Source organism: Chiloscyllium plagiosum, chromosome 7 (assembly GCF_004010195.1).
Source record: "Chiloscyllium plagiosum isolate BGI_BamShark_2017 chromosome 7, ASM401019v2, whole genome shotgun sequence".
Taxonomy (NCBI): Eukaryota; Metazoa; Chordata; class Chondrichthyes; order Orectolobiformes; family Hemiscylliidae; genus Chiloscyllium; species Chiloscyllium plagiosum.
Window position 1 is genome coordinate 41,008,281 of NC_057716.1, and position 16,990 is coordinate 41,025,270.

Here is a 16,990-nt window from a genome sequence, read left to right on the forward strand (position 1 = left end):
CTCCTCACCAATTTCACCACTTGCATGTTTCTTTTGAGTTCTAGGTCAGGAAACGTCCAGCTAGTCATCAATTGTTGGTGAAAACAGCAGAAAAATTAACCAGATAACCTGTTCCTCAAGCTTATGTTGAGTCAAGCAACATGATCTTTCTTCTGTATTATACAATGTGCATTCATTAGGCTGTAATATTATCTTTGCTGGATTTATTCTTAAAACTACAGCTCCCATCAATGTACCCTTTAAGCTGTCTTTGCACAGCAATGCATGAGTCCCACAGGCTGGCTCCTTTAAACTAAACTTGTCAGTGTGGCTGCACACTTCAATAATTTGCACACACAATCCAAAAAAATGCAGGTTGGTTCCCACCTTCTGGCAGAATGGGAAGAACATGCCAGTGTTGCAAAGTAATTGGTGACTGGGAATGTGCTGCTGCCAGGAAGCCTGAACGCTGTCTTATCTGGTATTTCCTTCCCTCAGAATCCTGAGCCACTGGCACTGGCACCATGAACAGTTTTTGCCAATTCAAAACCTGCTTGACTTATACCACCAGCATTCCACCTAGCTCTTCGTATGCTCCTTGTATCCTAGAATGGTCTTAACTCACGAATTGCCCCCTAATATCTTAAAATTTCTTCAGCCATTTATCACCAACAAAATTTTAATTAAGCACTTCACAGATTACTCAATTTCTTCATCTTTGCATTTGCTTCCACTCCTTTTCCTTCTGTTCCTATTTAAATGCTGGTCATTGGTAACTTTTACCCACTTTTCAAAGGACGTGCATCTGAAATAGTGTTTATTCCCTCATGGCTGCTTATTTATCAGACAGCTTGTAAAATTGGTGTCTGCGCAATTCCGACATCTGCAGTTGCTTGCTTAACTTAACAGAATGCCTCATCTTCAAAATGTCAAGCACAAGGCTCTACAGACTGTGCACTTTTCGTTCAATTCCTATCTGCATAACTTAGGTCAGAAAATCACTTACAATGCACTCTCTCCAAATGCTTATACAATCACCTCAGCTTTTCCCAACACAGTTATCCTTGACCCATTCCTGTTTCTCATCTACATGTTGCCCCTCAACAGCATCACAAAAACACAGCATTACACTTTTCATGCGTGCTCTCTACACCCAACTCCACATCATTTTTGGGAGCTTCAGATAGAGGAGGATGCCAAGCTAGTGCCAACTAAACATCATCTGTTATCCATTTACACTAACTACAGAAGTATGATAGACCCTGACCTTTTTAGAACCTTCTCTCACCAGCTCCCAGTCCCATGTGATCAGAAATCATCGAGAATGTCGTCTAGCCACAAGCGTACAGCTATTTAAGGACTTAGATAAACTGCTCCACAAAAAGTTGCTCTATCCCCTAAGGTACTGTCATAATCCTATAAACCTCCTCCCTACAAGGCCATGGACACCACCCCTGACTCAGAGCTTTGCCTGATCATGCTCTTATCTCCTTTGGAGAAAGCAGAAAATCAATGTCTTCCTGAAGATTGACGTGTGAACCATGTAGTGTGGCAATGAGATTGTCTTCCAGATAATCCAGGTTACTGGCCCAGTTTTGCACAAGCCTGGATCCCAGTACAGATCCGTTTCTCCCGAGAACACCCAGCAGTGGTTAGCACTGCTGCCTCACAGCGCCAGAGACTTGGGTTCAATTTCCGCCTCAGGCGATTGACTGTGTGGAGTTTGCACATTCTCCCGTGTCTGCGTGGGTTTCCTTCGGGTGCTCCGGTTTCCTCCCACAATCCAAAAATGTGCAGGTTAGGTGAATTGGCCATGCTAAATTGCCAGTAGTGTTAGGTGCAGGGGTAAATGTAGGGGAATGGGTCTGGGTGGGTTGTGCTTCGACGGGTCGGTGTGGACTTGTTGGGCTGAAGGGCCTGTTTCCACACTGTAAGTAATCTAATCTAATCTAAACCCTAATCAGTGTGCACTGGATAAGACTGTGAATGAATTCACTGACTCAAAACCTGGCCACTGTGATTCTAGCTATGGAATCACACTCACTCTCTGGCTAAAGTGATAGTAGGTCTTGTGCTTTATGGTAGCTTTCCACATTTCTCACTTACTCTTATTGAGACATGGTATATGAGAATAGCTGAATTCTGCATATATAGTTTCCTGCCTTTGTTCAGATGGAACAAGATCATAGAAGGATAGCTGGGCTAAACTAACATCAGCATTCTCCTTTAGCAAAGACTTCACCATGCAGAGCCCTATGTTGGCCAACCCATTGGTCTGGAGTCACCCGGGCAAACTAGTGATGTGGACAAAGCCAAAGGTTTTAGTGGAGCATCTGAAACAGAAATTGGCAAAATGCAGCCTGTCAAAGACACCTGAATCAGAGATGCTGAGTCTGGCACAAATTTCCTGGAGCACTGCAATAACTACAACCAAGGAGGGACATGTTGCTCCTTGACCTCAATCCATCAGGAGTCATTGTCCACTACAAACTGAAACAATTAGATTCTGAGCAGCATGTGATTCATAGTCAAAATGGGAATAATGGATGGCCATCAGTGATCGAGTATGGTCTGGTCTATGGATGGCAATAGGGACACAATGAGAAATCACATTCTCAATTGCCTTAGAGATTTCAATCATAAGTCTGAACTGCAGGTTCCAGTACAGCATTTAAAGACATCCTGGAGAAGTATCTCTAACCCAAGGGCTCTGGAGATGACACTTTTGTCAGAGCCCAACATGGCATCCTGTAGGCTGAGTTAGTCACGTTGTTTGAATAAGAGTTTCAGAATATAACCCCCAGAAGAAAATGCTGGTGATCAATGTGAATAGAATTCCTGTGTACACACTTGGCTTCAGCTCTTCAGCTGCTCAAAATTCTTCCAGTTTCTGGGTGGTTGCCAGCAGAAGTTTGGCAGTCGAGGAAGGACTTCACATCCTCAACAAAAAGGATGATGTATTGTAAAGTCATACAGCATGGGCACAGACTCTTAGGTCTAACTTGTCTGTGCTAACCAAGTTTCCCAAGCTAAATTATTCCCACATGCCTGCGTTTGGCCCATTTCCCTCAACACTTTTCCTAATTTTGTGCAGATTTCATCTTGAGAATGTGGGACAGTGCATCTGCAGTGACTTGTGTAGCCTGTAATGAGCAATAAGTGAAATCTCTGCATTCTGGGTGACACCTTTAACATTGCTCATCTATTCCTTAATGCTAAGCAGAGTGACCAATAGCTAATGGTCTGTGTGAAAAGCAAACTTGAGCCCCAGGAAATAGTTGGAAACTTTAATCACAAACACAGCTACTGAGTTTCAATAGCAGCACACCACTGCTCTGTGTAAGTCAGCTCCCTGGCAGAGCACATCAGTCAGCAGGAAACACTGCACTGAACTTGGAGCAGAATATCCCCTAGCTTTTGGATGATGCATCAACTGTAACCACAGTGGGTGGGTGCAGTGTTGCTATTAAAGTGAGTATTTCCTTGATCCTGTTGAATACTCATTGTTGGTGTTGGCCCTGGTACAAGGTATGGTCTTGCTTTAGCAGTTGGTTGTAAAGGTTTCTTAACTTGTGCTAAATAGGGCCAGGCACATCTCCAAATAATTGTCCATGCCCATGAAATGTTGGAAGGTTGTAATGTTAAGGGGTCTTGGGAAGTTCTGATTGCCCTGTCTTCAAAGGTGAAAAATGCATGAACTATTTCACCAAAAGAAATTAAGACTGGGTTTATAGAGCTCACATTTACAAACAATTGCAAGGCCCTTGATTTCAAGCGTTGACATCCTGTAATGAGCTTGACATTGTGCTTCAAGGTTTAGAGCCAATAACTTCAGTCATGGCTGTCTGACAGACAGCTTTACAAGCCACAACCAAAATGCTGGCCACAACACACTGCTAAACCTCAGGCACTGAGATGATTTCAAATTGTAGTCAATCGAGTTCCTCAACTTGTGGCTCAGCCTCAAATCCAAGCAGGCTGTCTGCCATCAGCCTTCCCATTCAGAAGTGTTGGACACGCTCTGGGGGTTCTCCCAGGTGTATGCTTAGTTGATGTTCAATGAAGATTCTTAAAGGAATTGAAGGTCACTGCTAAGCCTCAAGAGCTGATTTCTTTCTGGTTTGTTGTCAAGTAGTCTCGTAAACAAAAATAAACATGTTAATGATGCTGTTAGGTTTGATGGTTTCTTCCTTGATCCTATACAATCAGTATAACCTGAGAACGGTCAGATCTTTGGTGGAGGCTAATGATGGTGGTCTGGTACCTGTTACACTAGTGATGCCAGTGAATACACTATGGATGCTCCACACTGTCAGGTTTTAGAAGGAGGCAAGGCATACTCTTCTATCATTCTGCATTGCTATTGTCCCATTGGCTGTCATCTGGCTCTGGTATCAGCACGTTGCTCCGATTACTATGAGGGTGCTTTCTTCAAGTGAATTCTGGCTTCCAAAAGCTTTTCCCAGTCTTTTATTGCATCATTGGGAATCACCCATAGATGGCTCACAGATTGCACATCACCATTTGCATCATGTAGTAATGTCATAAGCAGGCTCTAGGAGCCACAGGCAGACAAGGGGTGAGCATCAGGCTATTGCAAACTGAACAACATTTCTTACTTATTTACACCATGCACACAGGCATTGTACTGCCTGAGCTTTCTAGAATATTTTCTAACCTGCTCCAATGTGATCTGATTTCTTCAGATATCACTGATGATTCAATCTGGGCCCACAGACTACATACCTCACCATCTTCTCTCTAAATCCTCAAAATGATCAGATTGCTTACCTGACATATTGTATTGAATAAGCAGAAATTTCCTTCACCTGAACATTGCCTTAATTTCCAATCCCAGACTCCATTCTTGAGGCATCAACTCCACCCTCTTTCCGGCTGAGAGTGAATGACACTGTGCACATCACTGTGTCATATTTGAAAGGAAATGAACTTCACAACACGTCTGCACTGACACCACCTATTTTCACCTAACTTCACTGGATTTCATCCCACTTAAACTTATTGGCTATTCAAATCCTTGTCTATGCATTAGTTGTCTCTCGACTTGACCAGTCCAAGACACTCCTAACTGGCTTCTCATCTTCTTGATTTTGAAAGGTTAGCCTTGTAAAATTTAATTGTAGAATCCTAATTAACACTAGGTCCTGTTTAGACACCATTCCTGTACTTGTTAAACCAAACTGACTCCTGATAAGTACATACTCAACTTTAACATTATTGTATTTGCTTTAAAATTAAGCTATAGCTTTGCTCCTCTATACTTCTCTAATTTCTTCTGCCTCTACAGTCACCTGAGACATCCGTGTTCATCTGATGTTGACCTCTCACACACCCTCTATTTTAAACTCTCCATCACAGGCAACTTTGCTTTCAATGGGTAAGACATTAAGCTTTAGAATCCCTCCTTATATCTTTCCGTCTTTCTTTAAGCCTTAAAATATATATAGTGACCTAACTCTGGGGCAGCTGCCTTGATATCCCCTTTATTGACTCAATGTGCAATCTTGTTTGATAACACTTACAAAACACTTTAAAAGCACCATATAGATATATTCAGTTGCTCTTTTTAATGGTAAAGTAAGCCATTGTGTTCTCTTCGATGGCTGCAGTTTGCAATAAATGGACACACTTAAAAAAGTAAAGTTTAGCATTACTATTTAACCTCTTGGAGAAAGTGAGGACGCAGATGCTGGAGATCAGAGTCGAGAGTGGAGTGCTGGAAGAGCACAGCAGGTCAGGCAGCATCCAAGGAGTGGGAGAATCGACATTTCGGGCACCTCTTCCCTAGCAAGCTCAACATCATTTTTTATATTTAACAAATTTTCCTGCATGATGTGTATTCAATTTCAGCCATTGTTATACTGCTGACTTACAAATTTTGAATGGGTCCTTCTGGAAATCTTAGACTCTTATTAGACCCCAAAATCCCCCTCTTCCTTTGTGACTTTGACCAGCTTGCTTTGTCTTTCTGAATCTGTGATCATTTAGATAGATCGGACATAGTTGTAGTTCAGCACCACTGGCACTTTATTCAGTGCAGTTTCTAAGCTGTGTTTTATTTAAGTCAGTTGATTGGATGGCCAAAGGATGGAGCAGAAAGATGTTTCCACACTGATCATGGCAGTCCTCCTTAGCTTGCCTCAACCTGATACACAGCAGTGCCCCTCAAACAAATAACTCTATTGGAGAAAGATGCCGAGGTTGGATTATAGAAAATTACTCATGAAGCCTGATATTGCTCTCTTGATTGGTATTTACAGGGTCATAAAGTCAGAGTCATACAGTACTGAAATAGACCCTTCAGTCCAACTTGTCCGTGCCAACCAGACATTCCAATCTGATTTAGTCCCATCTGCCAGCATTTGATCCTTTTCTCTCTAAAAGTCTTCCTATCCATGCATCCATCCAAATGTCTTTTAAACGGCAGCTTGTTCTATACATGCACCACCCTCTGAATGAAAAAGTTACTTCTAAGGTCCTTTTTAAATCTTTCTCCTCCCATCTTAAACCTATGCCCTTGAGTTTTGGGCTTCCCACCCTAGAAAGAAGACATCGGCTATTCATTCTATCTATGCTTATGATTTTCGAAATATAATGTCACCTGCTGTCTCCTGCAACTAACCCACTTCCAAATGTTTTATTATGCTCACTGTCTTAATATTACCTGACTGCACTTTAAAGCTTTATTCAAGATTCTATGAAAGCGTACATGCACTGCATCATATAGTTCTTCGCTGTCACATTGAAATGTTGCATCCTTTGTACAGAATAAAAGCATATCATTGTACATGAAAAGCATGTTACTAAATCCATTATATCCTGAAATAATAGCAATGTTGTAAGCCAATTGTATCACTAAATATTCTCACATAGCATTGCCGAATAAGCAATAAACTTACTGCTTGCAAAAAATTATCTGCTTGTAACATTCAAATCGAACAACTGGAGGTTTCATTTCTCAAGTTACACCAATATATATTGTTCTGCTAGATCACAGCTTTATATTTTGTCATTTAGGGATTCATGTTTTACTCCGTCAAATCATCTTTCCCAATAATTACATCTCAATCTTACCTGAGCAACACAACAGTATCAGACATAAAGGCTCCAACAGCTACATCTGTGAAAAACAACAGATTGATGGTCATCATTAGGTCAAATAAATAAGATTCCAGGCAAATTTCCTTTCATTATTATTTAGCCATTATTAATCAGAACGGAAGTATCAACAGGCTCTATACTCATGCATCATTCAAAAATTCCATACAATCTCAACAATCAGAAATCAAATTCTCCAAAACACTGTTTTTACTCTACAAAAAAATGTAATTATTTCCACTGAACCATTTCTGATTCAGCCCAAAATTGGAGAATGATTTATTTGCATTTTGCTTTCTTTACAATTGTGCATATGGAAGCAAATTTAAGTTTGGAGATCAGTTTAGAATCCTATGTAGACAGGTACTGGTCATATTGGAATACATGTACCTGTTAAACCTACATTGTCAAAAATCCAGTAAAACTCTGGATTGAGGAGAAAGTTAGATGGAACCTAGTCCTGGTGGGGTTCTGCCTGAATTTTAGGTTCTGACAGTGAAGTTTTTTGTGCATTCACATCTATTGTAATGAATTGCTTTTGGGTGAGTTCCTGTACAACGCCAGCCTTAAGGTTTCCATTATAGTCTTGACATCTAAAATCTGCTAATCACTCTACTGAGGCTTCTGAAAGGGCCTATAATGCCTGTACATAAAACAATCAATTTAGAGATCAACTACCTTTTCAGTGCCTATAAATGAATACTTATCGATATTGATCTTATGCCGCTAATGTTTTGATTGGAAAGGTCTTCAAATAAGTAACAGTATTTTCAGGCAGTGTTTTCCATAACTGTTCAGCTTTTCAAAAGCAGATTGAGGTAGTTTTCCAAGGCTCACCCTGACTATGCAAATAATGTCAGTTCTAATCCCACCATTTTGCATTGCAGCTAAAGTGGGTTCAACTTGCTCCTGGTCAAACTTCAGGGAAGTGAAAACTCAGCCATCATCCCGAAATCTGACTCTATTGAGCAGGCAGGCCCATTTTCTACTCTAACAGACCACTGAAATTTCAGTATAGTGCAATTTAAATATGACATAGTAACTGAATAGATTTAACAGCCAGATGTTTCCCAAATACAGCGACTACTTCTGCAAGGTAAATGGCCAAAACTGTAAACTGACTTTAAAGCTGAATTTTACTCAAAATATAGTAAATATAGAAAGTCGTCACACCCTGCGAGTCAACAGTTGGTGTCACTTTGCATAGTCAACCAGCCATCCATCCAACTGAGCGAACGGACCTCCATCAGTTAACTGGATGGCTGGTTTGTGATGCAATGTGATATCAACAGCATAGATTCAATTCTTGCACAGGCTGAGATTACCAGGAAGATCCTGCCCTCTCAATCTCTTCTCTTGCCTGAGGCTTGGTGACCCTCAGGTTTAAATCACTATCGGTCATCTCTCTCCAATGTGAGACCAGCCCTATGGACCTCTGCGACTATGGTGACTTCATCTATCAAAATATACATGCTTGTAAAGAAAATAAATCAAAGGTTTACCATTCTGCTTTTTGCAAGTACAAAAAATTAGATACGAGTAAACCAGGTGCCAAGGCAAAAATACAGTACAAAACTATTCACCTGTACTTGACAATGATTGATCATCATAAGATTGTGGTCATTATAGGTGAAACATTTTAGAAATGCAAATAGTAGTCAACTCTTATCTGCTGCACAGAGGTCTATCAGCATTCTGTTCACTTAATTTCTTCCATCCATGGGGAACATGACAAAGGTGTTGCACTTCAAAAACAGGCATTTATGACTCTCCTATATGTTTGCTATCAACTGTTGTTTCTGATGGTAACTTAACAAAATCCAGTATTAGCTCTTCTCTGGTAATTTTAAAATGTATAACGTGTCACTTATTTGTTGCTCAGCTTCAATATTTAAAGAAATCTTCAAAAATACAAAATAATTTAGTTTCTTCAAAAAGCACGTTAGATTTTCGGAGGAAAACTAAATACTTTGATACACTAAATGTATTAATGAAAATTTGAAAATTACCTGAATAACCATTATTATCAATATCGATACCTCCAGAGATGGATTGGCCAAATGCACGCAAAGCATTATTAATCCGTAGTCCGTGGATTCGCTATAAGAGTTGAAAACAAAATTATGATAAACCTGTTTTAAATTTTTAATACCTCAAAACATCCAAAGTATCAATTACCTCTTTCTGTGCCATATCTTTTCTACGATTCCATAGTGATCAATTCAATTCCCAGCCATAGCTTTTGAAATATTTCTTCCTCTCTTGTCCTACTGGCTGTCAACCACCCGTTGCTCTTTTATGCCCACCTCAGCTATCCTTCACCCATCCCTTCCCAGGTGGATTTCCTGATAAAATCATTCAATCCTGGAATAGAACTAATAGGTGCACATGCTTGTGGCAAGCAGAAATCCCAAGTCGAGGAGGATATACCAGTGCTCCAGTGCAGGTGACAATCCCAGAGGGTAATATTTTCCCACCTGACTGGAATGGACCTTAAACAGACAAGTGGCAAACTTGTTAATTGAGGGTCAATATCAGAAAACCAGAGATTGAAACTTTATTTTTAAATTTCAGAAATGCATTTTTCTACTAGTTAAACAGGACACATCTTGGGTTCTGCTTTATTTGTGGAATGCTGTCACTTTGCAGCTGAAGTTTACGCCAAGATTTTTGAAATGGTATGGTGACATAGTTTATTTGTTTAACACGGTGGCTCACAGCGCCAGAGACCTGGGTTCGATTCCAGCCTCAGGTGACTGTGTGGAGTTTGTGCATTCTCCCAGTGTCTGCGTGGGTTTCCTCCGGGTTCTCCAATTTCCTCCCCCACAATCCAAAGGTGTGCAGGTTAGGTGAATTGGCCACGTAAAATGGCCCATTGTGTTTAGGGATGTGTAGGTTAGGTGCATTAGTCAGGGATAATGTAGGGGAATAGGTCTGGGTGGGTTGCTGTTGGAAGGTCAGTGTGGACTGAGCTGAAGGGCCTGTTTTCACACTGTAGAGATTCTAGGCCAAGTTTTAGATAAAACTAAATTTCAGTCACTTACTTGAGAAAAGATGGACAATATCCCCTCCTCATTTCCATTATAAATATAAATAGCTCCCTGCTGATCCTCTTCTTGGGGTGCTCCAATTGCTATATCTGTTGTGAAATTAATCAAAATGAATTAGAGTCATAAAAGAACTGTACGGCATAGAAACAGACCCTTGGGTCCAACTCAGCCATGCTGACCAAATAATCCTAAATTAATTTAGTCCATTTGCCAGCATTTGGCCCATATCCCTCTAAACCTTTCCTATTCATATACCCATCCAGATGCCTTTTAAATGTTGTAATTGTACCCACCTCCAGCACTTCCTCTGGCAGCTCATTCCATACACGTACCACCCTCTGCATGAAAATGTTGCCCCTTAGGTCGCTTTTAAATCTTTCCTCTCTCACCATAAATCTATGCCCTCTAGTTTGGACTTGCCCACCCTGGGAAAAAGACCTTGGCTAATCTTGCCATTCATGCCCCTCATGATCTTATAACCCTCTATAAGGTCACCCCTCAGCCTCCAACAGTACAGGGCAAACAGCCCCAGCCTATTCAGCCTCTTCCTATAGCTCAAAACCTCCAACCTTGGCAACATCCTTGTAAATCTTCTCTGAATCCTTTCAAGTTTTACAACATTTTCAGTGTATTCATGATTCAAATCCCTCATGCACAACAAATGCTTTAAAACAATAACCACAACTCTATTTACATAACGTGTCCAACAAGGTTAAATGCTCCAAAGATGTTTCCTGATGCAAAATGAAGTAATTCCCCAAATGCATATTCTACATGTTCCGAACCTGCATGTCCATCATCATTAATATCTCCAAGGTCGACGATTGCCTCTCCAAATCTTGCTGCATAAGAATTTCTTCCAACTAACTCCATCGCCAGCTCCTTCATCACTCCCTTTTACAAAAACAGGAACTATCAAGATTACATCATTGGAGATTTAAATATTTATTAATGCAAGAGAAATTCTTCAAGTCTTACCAATCCTGTATTCAAGTAGACATACACCCTTCCTTCCTCTCTGATTATGCTGTACATAGGGGCTCCCACTAACAGATCCGAGAGGCCATCTGAATTCAGATCCACTGCACAAACCGATGAGCCAAAGTATGAACCAAGCTAAAAGCAAAAGTAACAAGTGAAACACTACAATCTTTACAGAACCACAGAATTGAATAACATTCGAATGCCATACCATTTTACCCTTTGCTGTGAAAATGATTTTCAAAGTCTGTTCGTGCTGTTCAAAAATGTAGACCTACAAAAATAATCACAACCATCAGATAAATTATGCATTTCATTTTTTGTTTCCTGCGTAATATGAAGGAAGAAAACTTCCACATTTTCTACACTGTTTTACTGAGAATTATTGTGCTGAGTAATCCAACTATATTATCCATTAGATATACCAAAAAATGAAACTATTTTGTCGCATTCCAAATTTCACTCACACCACCCAACAATGGAACAGCTCTCAAGACTACAAATAATATCCCTGATTACTGTTGTACATTATATTTCCTGAACAACTTGACATGGTTGACACAAACACAGTTGTCCAATATCTCTTCCATTTCCCAGCTTGGTGGGATTCCACTCATTTACCTTTACTTATCTAATCAAAATTAGAACATCTGAACACTAGTTTCTTGTTCAGTCCGTGGAACCCTATCATCAGAGTACTGTTATGGACCAGGCCAGACCCCTCAAAACATTTCAAGAAAGTAGTCCGGACTGTATTTTTGCTAGTTGTTTTAAGCAGGTGTAGAGTTGATATTCCAGGAGGGAAGCAGCCGGTTCAACCATTTAATTTTAACCAAAACAGAATTTATTTACAAGATTACCGAATGAAACACAAACAAAAGAGAATAGAATATAGAATAACTTAACCAATGTGAAAACCCAACAGATTATCCCAACTTAATGATGCTGTACCAATACTTGCAATAATCCCCATAAACACTCCTTCGCACAAAAGGTAAAATCAATCACAGGGTCTTACAGGAGAGAGAGAGATGGCAGAGATGAACACCTTCTTCCATGTAGCTGCTTCTTGGACCAGCAGCCTCAAAACAGACTGACTACTTTCAGTGAACAGCCAGACAGCTAAAACCAAACCAAAGAAAATCTGAGCTGGAAGAATGGACCACTCCTCCTTCATTGTACAAGTGTTTTATTTAACTTGAAAGCCCTTTCTCTGAGGCAGTATCTGTTCGCTATAATCAAATCTAACAAACCTGGACTTTTTGGAACCTGTGTCTTTACGACCTCACCGAAAAAAAAAGCCAAAAAGAGCATAACCTTGTTCAAGGAGCAGCAACATCACAGTACTAACTTCTGTCCTCTTCTCACCTGTAAATTTGCACCTCGGTAATGTCATTTGAAGCAAACAAATTTGCTTCTATCTGTATAACAATGATGTCTAAGACTACTTCTCCAGCAGCATTTTGACTACCCAATTGCCCCAGTACTGTCCTGCAGTTTTCTCACTTTTAGGTTTCCTCCAGTTCAACATTGAGAAGACTGACATCATTACCTGTAGCCTCCACCACCAGCTCAGTATCGCTGTGGTAAATCTCATCTCACTCCAGCCACTATCTCAATTTGAACCAGTATATTCAAAGTCTTGGCACCTTACTGAGCTCAAACCTATGCTTCTGACTTCATCTACTCTCAGTTATAAATATCATGTTACTTCTCCTTCCATATCACCATTAATCTTTGTCTCAACCTAACTGCTGCTCAAAGCTTCATCTATGGCATTATCATCTCTAGATTTCAATCTTCCAAAAACTCTGCCAGTCTACCAATCCATATCAACTCATCAAAAACTCTGAGTAGTGTATCAGATCCCGCTCACTCATTTTACTGCTCCTGTTAAACTGCAGTTGATCCAGATCTCCTGACGTTTCCAATCACAAATTTGCACATTTGCATTTAAATCTATCCATTCCAAGCATCTTCCCCCACTTAAAAGCACTTATCAACTTCAACTTGTTTGCCTCTCCTTCATTATTATTCATGCCACACCTTTCATTGGAATTTATTTGGCCTGCCTACTCAATCCTGCAACTATCTGATACTGCTGTACATGTTGTACATCAGATTCCTCTCAGCGTTACTGCTGAATGATTGCAACCCAACCATATGCTTATTCTCTCTGGAGTCCTGCTGACTGTGGGCTCCATGAAGAAAGGGGCATGGTGGTCAGATCTGGGACAAATGGGATTGGGACAGAGCTGGCTAGATCTCCAAGATATGAATGAGTGGGGGCATACAGGAGAAAGGATTCAAAGCCAGATACTGAGTGTGTAAATGAGAAAAGTGTATGCCAGTAATACATACACATTAGCAATTATGGAAAGCAAGCAGAGAAACAATTGAGAGAAATCAATTTATTTTAACTTCTGTACACAACAATCACCAATACAGCCATGAATGTGAAATTCCAGTCAATCTCTGTGCCCTCCCCTTATGCACTTCCCTCATTTTCAAATGCTACCTTATGTCTACTGGTCAAGCCCAAAGGTTGAACATAAATTTGTACACCAAGTATTGATATGAAAATTATATCAAATCAGTTTAGAAGTTTCATGCCGAATGGTGTTGAAAAGTCAGAGTAAATAGAAAAGCTGAAAACTGGGTCTTGATGAGAAGCTGGATTTCTTTCCATACTTTTGAGCAATCCAGGCTAAATGATTATTAATGTCTACTAGAATTTCCCCATTTTAGATGTTTCACTTCATTAGACTGAATTCAGGAGGTACAAAAAGGCACAAGTTGGACAGCAAAGTCATCATATTTCAAGCGGCTTCGAAGAATGAATTTTCAGTGTAATCTAACTTCGGTCATTCATGTCGTTTTTATAGCTGCAGAGCAGAATTCAGAAGATGTCTTCTTGAAGAGATTGTACTTAAGGAAATATTTTAAAAGAAATTAAAATTCTTACTTGACCAGTTAATTCTTGCTGAGGTGCCCCTCCTACAATCTCTGTGCTGTTTGGAGAAGTAAAGTGTCCTGCACTAACAGCATAACCTGGGAAACAATAAAATGTGGTTGCACATCACGTCAAACTGCACAGTCTTACACTCATAACCTCTGCACAAAATCTCATTCATAAAATACTGATGGATCATGGCTGAACAGTTCTGGAAGATACAAGGGAAGCTTCAACCAAGGGAAGTCGGAAGATTAATTTCCAATTACAAATGATGAGCATATGAAAACAATCAAGAAAGCACAAGCAGTTACCACAAATTGGAACAGTAACTCTGAACTTTCCAGCAACTAAATATATACTTTCAAAAGGAATATTTATGACATTCAATGTTATTCAGCTATGTCATTGATCTCACCCGAATATTACAAAATCGGTTTACTGATACAATTTGCTGGCAATCCCAAAAAAGATGTACAGCACGGAAACAGACCCTTCAGTCCAACTCGTCCATGCCGACCAGATATCCTATTCTAATTTAGTCCCATTTGCCAGCACTTGGCTCATATCCCTTTAAACCCTTCTTATTCATATACCCATCTGGATGCCTTTTAAATGTTGCAATTGTACTTCCTCTAGCAGCTCATTCCATACACACCATCCTCTGCATGAAAATGTTGCCCCTTATGTCCTTTTTATATCTTTCCCCTCTCATCCTGAAACTATGCACATAAGTCATGATAAGGAATCACATCTTTACTCAGAGAGTTGTTAGGTTTGGAATGCATTGCCCAAGAAAGTGGTGGAGGTGGATTCCAAAGGCGGCTTCAAAGGTGACCTGGATATATATTTGCTAGTGATTAATTTAGAGGGCTACACAAATTAAGCTGGAGAATGGGACTAGCTGAGTAGTTCTTTCAGTAGCCAGTACAGATACAATAAATTGAATGGTCGCCTGTACTATAAAATTCTATGATTGCTTAATGCATTGCAACTGCATTTAATCTGGGTCAAGATATCTGTGCTAGCACACTGACTAACCTTAAACATATAAATCTACTTTAATACTGTAATCTTGTATAATATTCAACTATGTTTTCACATATTTCTTCTTCTAATCACTGTAACATATATTTCTGAGCATTTACGTGTACTATAACATGGAACTAATCTATAACTCTGGTTTTAACATCACATGTCAACAACCTAACACTCACTCCTCCAATAAGGAGATGCCCGATGTTGGACTGGGGTGGGCCAAGTTAAAAATCACACAATACACATTGTTCAACATATCATATCACTATGACACTATGATCTTGTCCTATAAATTCTGTACCTTATGATTCTGCCCCACTAGCTACATGACGAAGGAGCATTGCTCTGAAAGCTAGTACTTCCAAATAAACCTGTTGGACTGTAACCTGGTGTTGTATGATTTTTAACTTTGACCTCCAATAAGGACAAATTCACATTTGTAGTCTTCAATCCTTGCATTCTCAGGAATCCCAGCATGTTTCACAATTAATGTATTATTTCTGAATTATCCTCACTTAAGCAAATGCCACAGCACAGTTCCATGCTCAGTGATTGAATGGATGAACAGTCAGTTCACCAATTTTCATTTGGTGCTGCTGACAGTGGTACGTTCAGCAGGACACTGGGAAATTCCCGATTCTTCAAATAGCATCATGGGATCACTTATATCTACCTGAGCAAACCTAGGTGTTATGCATCATCTGAAGCACAGCACCTCAGAGTTACACTGATATTCATAGTGGACTAAAGCAGCAAAAGCACAACAAACATGTTAAAATACATAAAATACATAATATTAAAGAACAAAGTTATAGACCTTTCATTAGGAATGGGAGAGTTCTCCTAAGATTTACTCAGCATTGAACCGGAGCTACATTCAGTTCTTAAACTGCTTATATTCAGCATGTGAATAAAACTGGTCTCTCAATGGGTATATTGATGATCAGGAGTTGCATACCTAGGTAGCTTCCATATTGAACTATATTTTCATCATCTTTGTAAAAGAGCAAAGAATCTGTCTTTTCATTTTTGACAGCAACAGTTCCAGTCCAGAAACGAGATCCAGGAGCTCCCATTATGATTAACTCCTACAGCACAAAATGTGGGGTTAACATATTGCACATATTCATTAAGATTCATTATTATATAAGAAGCAATTACCACTCACCTCAGTCAGAAAGCTAGCAATTCCTGCCTGACATCTTCCTTTTTCATTATCATTCCATCGACATTCTAATGAAGGAAAATAAGTTTCAACATCATCAAAGAAGACTTCCTTTTGCCTGTACCAATTCATCTCTCAATTAAGTATGAAGAAGAAATATCAAAAAGCACAAAAACCTCCCAAAACGTAGTCCAACAGGTGGGCAATTCTCTGGAGTGGAATTTGCAATCCCAGTCAAAAACAGTTTTCTTTTCCAGAAGATAAGTGGGAAAACTGAGGACTGGGAAGCTTTTAAAGAGCAACAGAGGATTACCAAGAAGGAAATACACAGAGGAAAAATGAGGTACGAAGGTAAATTGGTCAATAATATAAAGGAGGATAGTAAAAGCTTTTTTAGGTATGTGAAAGGCAAAAAAATGGTTAGGACTAAAATTGGGCCCTTGAAGACAGAAACAGGGGAATATATTACGGGGAACAAAGAAATGGCAGAAGAATTAAATGGGTACTTCAGATCTGTGTTCACTGGGGAAGACACAAGCAATCTCCCTGAGGTAACAGTGGCTGAAGGACCTGAACTGAAGGGAATTTATATTTGCCAGAAATTGGTGTTGGAGAGACTGTTAGGTATGAAGGTTGATAAGTCCCTGGGGCCTGATGGTCTACATCCCAGGGTACTGAAGGAGGTGGCTCAAGAAATCGTGGATG

At 39.8% G+C, this 16,990-nt stretch overlaps 1 protein-coding gene across 4 annotated transcripts in view; it reads right to left on the reverse strand.

The window, feature by feature from the left end:
* The window catches only part of itga4 (integrin alpha 4), a 217,907-nt gene that overhangs the window by 106,038 nt on the left and 94,879 nt on the right, over positions 1-16,990 (reverse strand). For all 4 annotated transcript variants that reach the window (XM_043693479.1, XM_043693477.1, XM_043693480.1 and 1 more), the window contains 9 exons: positions 16,289-16,353; positions 16,079-16,208; positions 14,095-14,180; positions 11,341-11,403; positions 11,127-11,264; positions 10,934-11,042; positions 10,143-10,237; positions 9,108-9,198; positions 7,075-7,120 (listed from right to left, as the gene is read on the reverse strand). In XM_043693479.1, coding sequence (XP_043549414.1) covers positions 7,075-7,120; positions 9,108-9,198; positions 10,143-10,237; positions 10,934-11,042; positions 11,127-11,264; positions 11,341-11,403; positions 14,095-14,180; positions 16,079-16,208; positions 16,289-16,353 — 823 coding nt within the window. The remainder of the gene's footprint in view (positions 1-7,074; positions 7,121-9,107; positions 9,199-10,142; positions 10,238-10,933; positions 11,043-11,126; positions 11,265-11,340; positions 11,404-14,094; positions 14,181-16,078; positions 16,209-16,288; positions 16,354-16,990) is intronic.